At 35.6% G+C, this 12,815-nt stretch overlaps 1 protein-coding gene and 1 long non-coding RNA gene across 3 annotated transcripts; both read left to right on the plus strand.

Moving 5' to 3' along the window:
- Positions 1 to 490: 490 nt before the first annotated feature.
- On the plus strand, positions 491 to 1,836 carry LOC110927609. Its single transcript, XR_002585762.1, has 3 exons — positions 491 to 617; positions 1,163 to 1,216; positions 1,600 to 1,836. It is a non-coding gene; the product is annotated as an uncharacterized LOC110927609 (long non-coding RNA).
- A 4,570-nt stretch (positions 1,837 to 6,406) lies between these two features.
- Positions 6,407 to 11,597, plus strand: LOC110928807. Of its 2 annotated transcripts, XR_004889269.1 has the most exons (12): positions 6,407 to 6,668; positions 7,505 to 7,548; positions 8,055 to 8,135; positions 8,614 to 8,721; positions 8,916 to 9,007; positions 9,140 to 9,214; positions 9,477 to 9,546; positions 9,641 to 9,742; positions 10,251 to 10,365; positions 10,643 to 10,705; positions 10,804 to 10,897; positions 11,269 to 11,517. XR_004889269.1 is itself a non-coding variant. In XM_022171838.2 (11 exons), exons 1-11 carry the CDS (start codon positions 6,482 to 6,484, stop codon positions 11,361 to 11,363), a joined length of 1,032 nt encoding a protein of 343 aa, XP_022027530.1. In that variant the 5' UTR covers positions 6,407 to 6,481; the 3' UTR covers positions 11,364 to 11,597. The 2 variants fall into 2 exon arrangements, 1 of the variants encoding a protein (XP_022027530.1); XM_022171838.2 differs by lacking the exon at positions 10,804 to 10,897 and having other exon boundaries at positions 11,269 to 11,597.
- The last annotated feature ends 1,218 nt before the right edge of the window (positions 11,598 to 12,815 follow it).

Here is a 12,815-nt window from a genome sequence, read left to right on the forward strand (position 1 = left end):
GAGACGGCATACGTACCCCTCGATGATATCAAATTGGATGAACGACTGAACTACGTGGAAAGACCGATAGCTGTCAAGGATACCAATGTAACGCACCTACGTAACAAGGCTATAAAGCAAGTCTTAGTGCAATGGCAACATCGAAAAGGATCAGATCTTACATGGGAATTAGAAGATGAAATGCTGGAGCACTACCCGACATTATTTGGTACGTATATAGGTTTCGGGGATGAAACCTCTTTTAATGGGGGTGGACCTGTAACACCCAAAAAATGCGTAATTTAATTATTTATCCTAAATGTTCTAAGTATGTAGTATTTATAACCTAGTTGATTAACTAAGTTAAAGAAAATGTTAGCATAGAAAGAATGAAAGATTGTGTAATTATAAACAATAACTAGAACTAGAGGGGCTGAACTTACAAAAATGAATGAAAGTTTATTAATGACAAATAAAACACAAAACACACACAGTGTGTGTGTTCTGTGGATCGACCAGGAGAAAGGAAACCAAGGAAAACCCTTGTTTCCAGAAATTAACAAGATTAGAAGGGAAATCAAAGCCAAAACTAATGCATGAACTCAAATATCTAACCATCTAAGCTTGTCCAACAAGTGGTAAGTCGAAATTTCTAATTTAGTGATTTGTAGAAAGTGGGTTTTAACCCAATCTTGAATTTATATGGAAATTATGTGTAATTATGAGTTAGGATTACACAATAGAATAAGAATTTTGTTTGATATTGATTATTTGAAAGATTTTAAGTATATACCCACTTGTTGTAAAAAGTATGATGAACATGATTATCAAGTAGATGCAAATAGGTGTAATTTTGATGTATGATCTTGTATATGATGGAGAAATTTTAGATAAGTCGATGTAGGATGAAAGAGATATATGAATTTGATTGATTTTGATAATATGAACAAGTAGGGCTATGTTTTGAACACTTGTACTTTATGCTTTGTTGGGGGTACGCACACCAAGTGTTTGATGAAATGCCTTAGTTAATAATTCAGCAAATTTGACTTCGAACCTTACGTAATGATCATGATTTGAATATACATATGAAGTACCTGTTAAGTTTGTATGATGTCTTATCATGGAATGTATGTAAAACAAGCATAAGACATGAATTCTAAGTATAAACAGTTACGTATAGGTATAAAGGAAGAAGGTTCAACTCACTCGAAGCAACAAGGAAATCAAGAACGAGGTACGCTACTTGTCCAATTAAGGTTTTTATTTATAGCTTTGTTTATCGTTACATATTGTGGCAATCGTAGTCAATAAAAGAATGATCATGTATAAGACCTATTACGAATGGGTCGAATAAATTAGAATGTAATGCAAAAGAATGAACATATGTTAGACCCCTCATGAACGGGTCGAATGGACTAGAATGAAGGTGTAAAAGAATGATCGTATGATGATTATACCATGAATGGATTCAAGCGAAAGAATGTTGGTAATAGTTAACAAGCGAACTTGAATGGTTACGCTAATAGCATGTTTGTCATATTGTTATGAGGTTAGAATTCTATGTTATTAGGAAGTGTTTATGTTTAAATGTTATTAATTCTTGATGTTGTGTTATAGGTAAAACCCAAGTTTAGGTGGTCATGCTTCGCTCGGATCGAACACACTTCATTTTGCCCTTCATGCACTTCCAGAATTTGTAAAGTTGTAAACGGGTCAAAATGCTTTTGTTGCAAGTAGCTTACGTTTAGTTGTTAAACTATAATCAATACTTATGTTATGTCTTTTATAAATTCTAGTTGGTGTGTAAACGTTTAAAAAGGGAATGGTTTTGTATGTACAACTAAGTTTGTTTTTAATGGCATGTAAAAATTTCAAATCGGGTCATAATTTCGTTGTTAAAATATTGATTTTTGACCATTTGGAAACGGGTGTTTCACATATGCACGGACGTGTCAAGCTCACACGCGCGTATGTGCTCATACGTGTGTATGAGCATTCCAAACATAACAAAAACAATACAAAACCCTATAAACCTTGATTTGCTGCCCTATACATTATATCTAGACACAACTAAGACGTAGGCATTAGAAATTTTCCTTCAACACAAATCAAAGTTTACATCCATGTAAATCGACTAAATCATCAATGAAAGTAATGAAATATTACTATCCATCTCGAGACATAACAGGTTTGGCACCCCAAATGTCACAATGTATAATGTGTAAATGTAAAGTAGAATGGGATACAACTGATGTTCAAGGGAATCTAGTCGATTTTAAGACACTATAGGCAGTACATTGTGTGTGTGTGGTTTTGTTTGTTAGATGTAAATACGAACATCTAGACAAAACATCATCGGACGGATGACCCAGTCGGGAACACCAGTTCTCACAAGAAGGAGATATGAAAGCCACAAGTGAGTACAATTGATGTGGCTACAATGCGTGTGATAGAGGAGTTGTATTGTCAGGGTCTTAATATGCAAACCAAGACGTGAAAATATGAGAGCAATAGGATGCTCAGTAACAAGCTGTGTGATAGACAAGAGGTTCTTGGCTAAGCTAGGAACCACTAACACATGTCGCAATAACAAAGTATGATCAAATAAGTGTGATAATCAGCTACCGATATGAGAAATAGAAAGTGACTTACCATCACCAATGACAACTTTCTCAGAGCCGATATAAGGAGTAGTATAAAAATAATCGAGGCATCAACGGTCATATGAGTAGTGGCTTCAGAATCCAGAATCCACGAGTGAACCCGCTCATAAACACTCGAAAAATCAACATTGAGCCCAAAATGTGGGCTGGACTGTTGAGTAGGAGCCTAATGAGCAAAGCCCAACCCAAAGTCAGAAACATTGTGATTCGTTGGTCCAGTTAGTGACAGATAAAATATAGATGGTTTGATACCTAGGCCCAAAACACAAGCCTGATGAGAATAAGTTGATCCATGAAACAATCGAGAGTTGACCCACGTGACTCATTAGGAAACCCCAATTCTAGTACCTGTAGCACTTTCCCAAAACTGTGAAACCCTAGTTTCATAAGGATTATTAATTTTCGCTTGCCTACAACCTCTTTGATCGAAACGTCCACCGGAAATCATCGATGATAACATTCTTCCGCTAGGTTTGTCACAAACTTTTCGGTGAAATGACTCCTCAATATTCCACCACAAATTAGAAGAAGATACAGTGCCTTGTGTAAGATGAATCAAAGATGAAGAGAAACACTGTAATAAACGTAAACACGGTAGCATCGACTTGTTCCAAGATATTATGGCTTTAGCATCTATTGGAGGAGCAATATTGCAATTTAAGAATCACAATAGTCCGAGATTTTTCAGAATTGTTTGAACTTGATATCGCCAATTATAGAAATTATCATTATCTAGTTTGATGGGCACGAAATTTGTGATATTAGGTAAGGTATTGTTTGGTTCGATGTAACATCATTCATTATTGTATCAGATTGTGTCTTGAATTTGATATTAGGTAAAATATTGATTGTTGAAGAAAATAGAGAAGAACGAGTTTGAATTAGAATTTGAAGATTGAATCATATTTCAGAAAAATACTACCGAATGATAAATTATATTTGATTAGAGAAGATGAAACAAATGAAGATAAACGAAGAAGAAATGAGGAGAGATGAAACAGATGTAGCCGGAATCTGGCCGGAGAGATGATCGGAGATCTAACTGTCACCGGAAAGTTAAGCACCACAGGATAAGGGAGTGCTCTAATACCATGTGATAGGTAATATGATAAACTGTTTTCTACTTCAATCTGTTACATGATAGTCTACATATATAGAAGAATAAAACTACACAACTAATTGCATCCTATACATCTAACTAACAACTGTAACTAACTATACATACAAGCTGTGTACATATATAAATATTAATATGCCCCCTTCAAGCTGAACGGGGAACATCCACGTGAAGCTTGGACAGAAGACTGTCAAAACGGTCACTAGACAATCCTTTGGTCAAAAGATCTGCAATCTGAAGTTTTGTAGAAACATGCCGAATATGTAAAATGCATGCCAAAACCATGTCACCAATAAAATGAAAGTCAACCTCCAAGTGTTTGGCACGCCGATGAAACACCGGGTTGATTGCAAGATATGTGGCCCCGATATTGTCACACCAAAGAGACAATGGACAAGTCATCATAATATGTAACTCATGCAGTATGAGCAAGAGCATGATACTCAGCCTCAGTACTTGATCTAAGAACTTTATGCTATTTCTTGGAACTCCAACTAATAAGTTTGAGCCCAAGAAAAACACAATACCCTGTGGTGGAACGTCGGTCATCATGATACCCGACCCAGTCAACATCACTATATGCATGTAAACCAAAACAAGTAGACTGACGTAAACATAACCCATGAGAAATGGTACCTTTAAGGTACCGCAAAATCCGCTTGACAACGACCCAGTGTTGATTAGTAGGTGTCTGAAGAAACTGTGATACCTTACTAACTACATAAGCAATCTTTGATTGTGTCAACACAAGATATTGTAATGCTCCAACAGTGCTCCGATAGATAGTAAGGTCAGATAAAGGATCACTACTATGTCAAGAAAGTTGTCTACGAGAAAAGACAGGAGTAGATAATGGTCGACAATCAGCAAGACCAGTGCGTTGTAGTAAATCAAGTAAGTAGCGCTGTTGAGATAACTGTAAAACATTTTCAGAAAATGTAGGCTTAATACCGAAAAAATATGAAAATTGTCCCAAATCCTTGAGTGCAAACTACGAATGTAAACGACTAATTAAGCTAGTAAAAAATCAGAAGAGCTCCCACTAATAATAATGTCATCAACATAGATCAACACATAACAGAGTATGGAATCCCAACTGTAAACAAAGAGAGATACATCTGAAAGACACTTGGTAAAACCATCAGCAAGCAGAATGGTGGATAGCTTGGAAAACTAAGCTCTAGGAGCCTGCTTTTGGTTATAAAGAGCCTTTTGCAGACGACAAACATAATGTGTTCTAGATGAATCAATAAAGCTTGGGGGCTGTGTCATATACACAGTCTCAGAAAGATCCACATGGAAGAACACATTGTTGACATCAACCTGAGGAATAGACCATCCATGAGAGAAAGCGACTGAAAGAACAAAACGAATAGTAGTAGGTTTTACAATCTGCATCTCTCTTTTTTAGACATTTTTTTACACATTCGCACATGAGAGTCCTCAAGCAGATGACTCCTTCGTACGTATGAACTAACTGATTTTGGAACGGGTTAAACTGGTTCATGCGGATGAATGCTTATCCGTGCGGATGAAAGATGATTCGTGCGAATGTCTGACTAATTCGTGTGGATGAACACAGTTTTTCACATGAACCTGGCTCATTCGTGCGAATGAATGACTCCTGCGCATGAAACAGTCTCGTCCGCTTGAAAGCTGTTGTTCAAATCTTTTTGATCCAATATCTTTATTTCTTCGAATTTGATGATGATTCTTCCACAGACAAGGTCGAAAATCATTTCTGATCAATCCTATGGCTTCATTTTGACTTCCATCCGTGGATTGACCTTCAATTTGATGTTTTTTTGTCTAAAAACCCATAAATCATGAGCGTAGGTGATTCAATCAATTGTTAGATCGATTGAATCGGTACTGTAGCTTTGATACCAATTGAAAGTTCCGGATCCGGCGGATTTAGACGAAAGTTTGGATAAGATAAAGCTAATTCGGTAGAAATCTTGTAAAAATAAACAAAAGTAGAAGGATTCCATTCATACCGAAAGAGCATACATCATTTTGCAATTACAAGCTGGAAAGAAATCTAAGGTCTCTCCAGCCTTTCCCCAAAACTTTGCAAAACTTATTAACTTCAAACACATGACCTGTTATTTATAGACATGAGATATCCCTTGGAGCGGATTACTCATCCGTGCGGATGAGTCTCATCCGTCTCGTCCTCTTCAAAGTGTCATGTGTTCGAATCTCACTCTCAATTATGCATTATTCAACACACGCTCTATCTAGCCTATTCGTACAGTGACAGACACACAGAATATAAACTAACATAGACGAGAAAGAGAGACGCAGATTGTTAGAAAGAGAAAGATAAAGGAGATATATATATATATATATATATATATATATAAGAGAAAGAGAGAGAGAGAGACAAATCTAATAATAAATTACTTTTTATTTTTTGAACTATAGAGTTAATTTGATAATTTAACAAAACTTAATTAAAAAATCTAACATAGTTAAAAATTCAGACTCAAAGGATTATCAAAAAACAGTTAAAGACTCAGAAGATTAAACATTTTAATTTTACACTTAATAGTGAACACTATAAAACACCCCTAAAATTCAAAAAGTAATTTTCTCTTTAAAATTGTGTAATCTTAACTGTTATTTTACATTATCCGAAAAGAAAAATACAAGAGTGGCACACGCTACGAGGATCTAAGCACGTGAGACGAAGAGCAAGCAATCAGGTTCTGCAACAATGCCAATGGCGACGCAGTTTCGTTTCCTCCCTAACCACCACCATCCTTTTACATCGTCAACCACACGGCGTTCTTCTCCGGCGAACTTTGTCATCAAAATCAGAAGTCAAATTCAGAGCTCACAACTGCAAGCTTTATCCAAGAAGAAGCGTCGTCCGGAGAACGTTGATGGAGACTTCTTCGTCGGTTCGTTATTTCCTCCTCTTTCTCCTAATTTAAATGCTTCGATTCGGTTTTAATTTCATACTTGTTGATTTGTTTGCAAACTTGTCCTTTTTCACATCAGTCTACTAGCTGTTAATTGAACCAAAGTTAAACATATTATTTACGCCTTTTATCATGTTGAGTTAAATGCTATTTTAGTCCCTGTGGTTTGGGTCATTTTGTTAGTTTAGTTCAAAGGTTTCATATTTTGCAAATGGGTCTAAAAAAGGTTTCAGCGTTGCCATTTTAGTTCACAGTTCACTGGGATAACTTCCGTAATTATTCATGTTAACGAGAAGGGCAATTCGGTCATTTTATATGGCTGAACTGTCATTCTAGTTAACAGAATTATATACAAAATGGCCGAATTGCCCTTCTCGTTAACAGAAAACATGGATGAAGTTAACCCAGTGGACTAAAATAGCAACGGTGAAACCTTTTTGGACCCACAGGCGAAAAATGAAACCTTTGGACTAAACTGACAAAATGGCCCAAACCAAAGGGACTAAAATGACATTTAACTCTATCATGTTTATACAACTTTCATGATGTTTAATGGCATTAAATTAACAACTTATTCCCGCCAATTTTAATGAAATTGTAATACTCATTATCTTCAGGTTTGTTATTCACATGTTTTGATAATACTCCTGCATATGATGATGTGATGTTATAGGCCTTCAGTGAACTCTTCATAAGCTATAGTTCTTGACCTTATTTTATCATATTATTCTTTCAAATTTCAGCTATTTATGCCTGAAACTGTAAATTCTCTCAAAATATTTTATAATTATTTTGATATGTTTTATAATTTTCAGATCATACATGCATTGATTGTGACACCTGTCGTTGGATGGCCCCGGTAATTACATGTACTTCATTCTTAAATAATCTATTTGACGATAATTGAATCTTATGCTGTAATGAAGTAGTTTTCCTCACGTTCTTGTCTGCTTATGTAAGAAAACTGTATGTAACATGGTTCTGGTTTTTCTTACCACTGTATATAATTAACCTTTTATAGTAGGGTAAATTGCATTTTACGTCCTTTAAGTTTTAGCAAAATTTCAGGCTTTGTCCTTTAACTAATGAAATTACAGCGAATGTCCTTTATGTTCTAATTTCTTTACAGGCGGTTTCCTTTCTGCCTAAAAAGAATACAAAAATAAAGGATATCCGCTGTAAAGAAATTAAACATAAAGGACATATGTTGTAAAGAAATTAAAACATAAAGGACATCCGTTGTACTTTCGTTAGTTGAAGGACGGGGCCTGAAATTTTATTGTAACTTAAGGACGTATAATGCAATTTAGCCTTTATAGTATGTATGGGGCTTGCTTATATTTTCCGTGTGTTTTAACATTTCAGGAGATTTTCACTCGTGTTGGTGACATGTCTGCTGTTTCAAAGCAGCCAACCTGTCAAGATGAACGTCTTAAGGCTCTTCAGGTATTGTGTCATATGAGACATTTGAGGTATTATGCCTTTTAAGTTGATATAATTGTTTAAGCAAAGCCATTCACCATATAATGCCTCATGCAAATAAAAACTAAGATTAACTTATTTGCAACTTGTGGTGGAAATTTCAACCAATTTACATATTAATGGGCCGGTTTAGGTTGTCTTCTACTTCAAACGTGTAACAAATCGGAAGGTCTAGCTAAAAGGGGAAGGAGTCAAATGGGTCAAACAAGTTGAAAGTGATCCAATGTCATTTTATTCAAAAATTTAGATTATTGTTTTAATAATATCGTTTTTATAATCATGGTTACTAGAAATATTGATAAGTGGACAAAAAATTGCCTATGGTTCAACACTACCTGCCCTGTTTTGGCCCTTTTAGAAAGAGTTGTTTCAACCTATACATGTTTGACCCGTTAACCAACCCACCTGTATCCTGTCTTCTATAACTATGTTAAATTTGCAGGCATTGCTTTCATGCCCAACAAGCTCAATCAGCACTGAGAAACCTGCTCGTGATATTTTGGAGGTTCAGAAAACATTTCCAATACCCATTGACATCGACAGAATTCCGGTAATCCTTTTATGTTAAATTTGCAGGCATTACTTCCATCATTGTATTGTATTTCTATTAATTGCACCACCAATTATTTATTGGATATAAAATCCTTTTCGACCATTTACCTAACCCTTTTTGTTTTGTCGCTTCTCATTTATAATTACATGTTTGTGGTGTCAATGCTTACTCAAACAAATTATCAATATTAGGGGGTGTATCATTGTGGTTATCACTCCGATAAATCATACGGAGCAGCCTCCTATCTGTTGGTTCATCCTGAAGGGAACATTCTTATCGACAGGTCATCTAACCATCCAAGTTGTTATAAACTATAGTATTCTTGTCAAACAAGCACATGGAAATATGAATATTAAGAATTTCGATTTAAATGCAAGGTTGCTTGAATCAATTGTTATTTCATTATATATTGCAGTCCTCGGTATACAGAAAGGCTAGCTTCCAACATTGAGAAAATGGGTGGAGCTCGATACATGTTTCTCACTCACCGGTATGATGATGTGGTTTGAGTATAGTGTGATATATATTATTATTATAAAACTATATTCTTACACCAGTAATCTATATATCTGATTAAAACTTTGGTTGACTTTCTACCTGCTTGACCCGTTTACTTTTTAGCTCTTTCTTGGATTTAACCGATGTTATCAGTTAATGATAAAATTTAACCCAAATCGACCATTTATAAGTAAACGGGTCAAAGTCGCCACCTCTAAATTTATAAGCTAGTATTGACTTCTTTTTTGAATTAGGGATGATGTGGCAGATCACGAGAAGTGGTCAAAGCGATTAAATTGTGAAAGAGTGCTTCACTCCACGGAGGTATGAATATGATGGTTACATTTTTACACTACATGTGTTTAGCTTGGTGAAATTATTTAAATTTTAATAAAATTTGTATATATTTTAATGTCAGGTAAATGTTTCAACCAGCAATGTTGAGATGAAGTTGAATGGATGTGGACCGTGGAGTCTTAGTGATGATGTCCAACTTATACACACACCGGGCCACACAGAAGTGAGTAGATAAGTTACATGGTGTCTACTACATATTGCAATAGATTTGTATAGATTTATAATCACCATCATCATCATCATCATACTCGGTAAATCCCATCAATAGCAAAGCTAAGGTAGGGTCTGAGGAGGGTAAGAAGTAGACAGCCTTACCTCTACCCCGTAGGAATAGAGAGGCTGCTTCCAGTGAGACCCCGGCTCGATAGTAGTGTTGCATCAAGCCTTGGACACAAGGCACATAACACTCGACAATCGGGACAAAGGCCGATTAGTGCATGTACCCTTTTGTCTTTTGGCTATCAACACCACCACATGATGCATGATTAACCATCCCCCTCTTTTAACCTTATTTTCACGAACTTAGTAAAATAACGTTAAAATTAGTGCACTTTCACTTTTGCCCCCGAGCGTCCACACATATATATACATTATATGTGCATACCGCAAGCGGGGCTAATTTGTATAGATTAATAAATGATGTTTTATTTGTATTGTGAATGGAATGACAGGGATCAGTGTGCTTGTTTTATAAGCCCTTAAAGGTGCTTTTCACTGGAGATCATCTGGCATTGGCAATGGATGAATCTAATCTGGCTATATCTGAGATATACAATTTTTATTCAGGTATATGACTTTATTTTTCATCAGTTCCAAAGAAAATCTGAATGTTTCTTGAATTCGGTTTAAAAGTCACTCAGTGTGGGCTAGGTAACGGGTCAGCTTAGGTTTCAGACAGAACTGATAATTTTCGAGTACTGGTTGACCCATTTTCATATGAGCAACTGAAACAATTAATGCCATAGTTTTGAAACTAAATAATGCTAAAGATCTGCTTTTCTGGGCGTTGATATTCATTTAGTATAGTATTTTGTAAATCACTGATTTTGTTTCGAATTTGCAGTGCCTATACAGTTGGATAGTGTTGCCATGTTGCTTGAGCTGGAATTTGAGTGGATATTACCAGGTTGGTTTATTTATAATTTTACAAGCTAGTTGAGAATAATTCCCTAGAATATAAAAAAAGAAACGTGAACGTTTTTAGTAATCCTCTTTATGAGGCAGATGCCCGGGGCTCACTCGAGTCTTGCATATGAAACCTTCATGCATGCTAGTATGAACCCGAGTCACAACTAAGTAGAGGCAGCAAAATGGTCAGGTGGGGTAACGGGCCCCAACAGTTAATTATTGGTACAGGTTGTAACGGGTTAGGCTGGGTTCACGTCATACGCTTTTTGTCCAAATTTTATTTTCTGTTTTAAAGAAAAAAATAATAATGTTTGAATATGATTGCCTAAATCATGTTATTTCAGTAGTTATAGATAGAAGGAAGCGGGTCAAATGGGTCAAGCGACTTGGTAACTTACACTTTTTTATATTTAGGTATAGAAGTTTGATCAAACTTGTTTATATGTCAAACCAACTTAAATTGACCCGTACCAAATAACTCGTTTTTTTTATCCATTACCAGCCCAGCCCGACCATTTTGCGAGCTCTAAAATTAGGCAAACTGATTAAAGTTCTCTGCAGGCCATGGACGGAGAGTTGCATTCAAGGACATTGAAGAAAAAAACACGAGCTTAAAAGCTTTCTTGACTGCCAAGCAACATATCCATGTTTACTAGTTGGATCACGCACTAAAATATATACAAGCCAATGCATATATGTATTGGTAATGATGTGTTTTAAATGTATGTTGCCTGTAAAATAAAGGTGTTTTTGAACTTTAGACAAAACTATTAAGGTAACATAATGTTAATAGGCGTTGTATAGACAAAAGATATCATATTGGTGACAAATAGTGTTAGCATGTCATGAGGTGAAACCTATCAAATATGAAAAGATTGATGACGTTCATATAATAACCAAACCCTAGTGGGGTCTGAAGAGGGTTAGATATAGGAAAACCTTAGACCCTTGGCTCAAAACAAACAGCAGACAAGTATATAGAACATGAGTTATACATATGTACATAAAAAGTTATCAATAATAACATAGGTGGTGAAGCACATAGTAAAAATACACATATAACATCGAAACAATCTATAAACAAAGATACAAGAAGACAATCACATGTAAATTTCATCTAACGTGTAGGCAAAACGAAGTCCCTATGACACGCCTAAAACGCATTTGTACCATATTTTTAAAGTCCTTAACCTTAATCATACGTCTCCACAAACTCTTATCATGGACCATGTCTCTAGAGATGTGCAACCCTAGTAAATCCTACCTAATCCGTTCATTCCAAGTCAATTTCAGTCTGCCTTTACTCATTCTCTTGTCCATAGTGAGGGTTTCTACCACTCTTAACTGACTCAGTCATCTTCCTTCTCTTCACATGCCCAAACTATTTTAATCTCCTCTTTTACCTTATCTGAAATAATAGATACTTCAAACCTCTCTCTAAAAACCTCATTTTTTATTCGGTCTAACCTTGTATCCTTACACACCCAGCTCAATATTCTCATCTTAGCAACCTCCATCTTGCGTGCCTGCATTTTCTTGATGGCCTCACAGTCGCTCCCATATAACATAGCAGGTCTAATTCCTACCCTATAAAATTTTCCCTTTAATTTGGTTAGAAAGCTTCTATCACACAAAACCCTAGTTGCTACTCTTCACTTATACCATACAAGCTATATGTGATGGGCTACATTACAATCTTTTTTTTAACGGCAAAGGTTACATAACACTACTCTTAAATTACACCAAATTTTACTCCATGCCAGGAATTGGGCTCCCCAAGAGGCACAAAGCCTCTACCACTCCACCAAAGTGGTGATGGGGCTAGATTACTATCTATTTCCTCATCTCTTTGTACAAAAAATCATAAATACTTGAGGTTAGTCACCTGCGAAACCATTTGACTTATCAATGATGATCTGAGTGTCCTCGTCATTGCCTACACCACTGAAGTCACTACACAAGTGGTTAATTTACATGTGTGTCGGTGATTATTCGGTCTTGGTTAAAAAAATCATATTTTTTCATGATTTCGTTTTTATTTTATATTGTAAACTTTTATTCTTTGTTTTAACTAAATCTACAATGTAAATTATTTTGACTAAATTTAA

Source organism: Helianthus annuus, chromosome 3, assembly GCF_002127325.2.
Source record: "Helianthus annuus cultivar XRQ/B chromosome 3, HanXRQr2.0-SUNRISE, whole genome shotgun sequence".
NCBI classification, from domain to species: Eukaryota; Viridiplantae; Streptophyta; class Magnoliopsida; order Asterales; family Asteraceae; genus Helianthus; species Helianthus annuus.

What these genes read in the sequence shown, in the direction of transcription:
- LOC110928807 (XM_022171838.2), top strand. Translation starts at nt 6,482, where the DNA reads ATGCCAATGGCGACGCAGTTTCGTTTCCTCCCTAACCACCACCATCCT. An exon ending in GAGTGCTTCACTCCACGGAG is followed by an intron (nt 9,547 to 9,640) that starts GTATGAATATGA and finishes TTTTAATGTCAG; the next exon opens with GTAAATGTTTCAACCAGCAA. An exon ending in ACACACCGGGCCACACAGAA is followed by an intron (nt 9,743 to 10,250) that starts GTGAGTAGATAA and finishes ATGGAATGACAG; the next exon opens with GGATCAGTGTGCTTGTTTTA.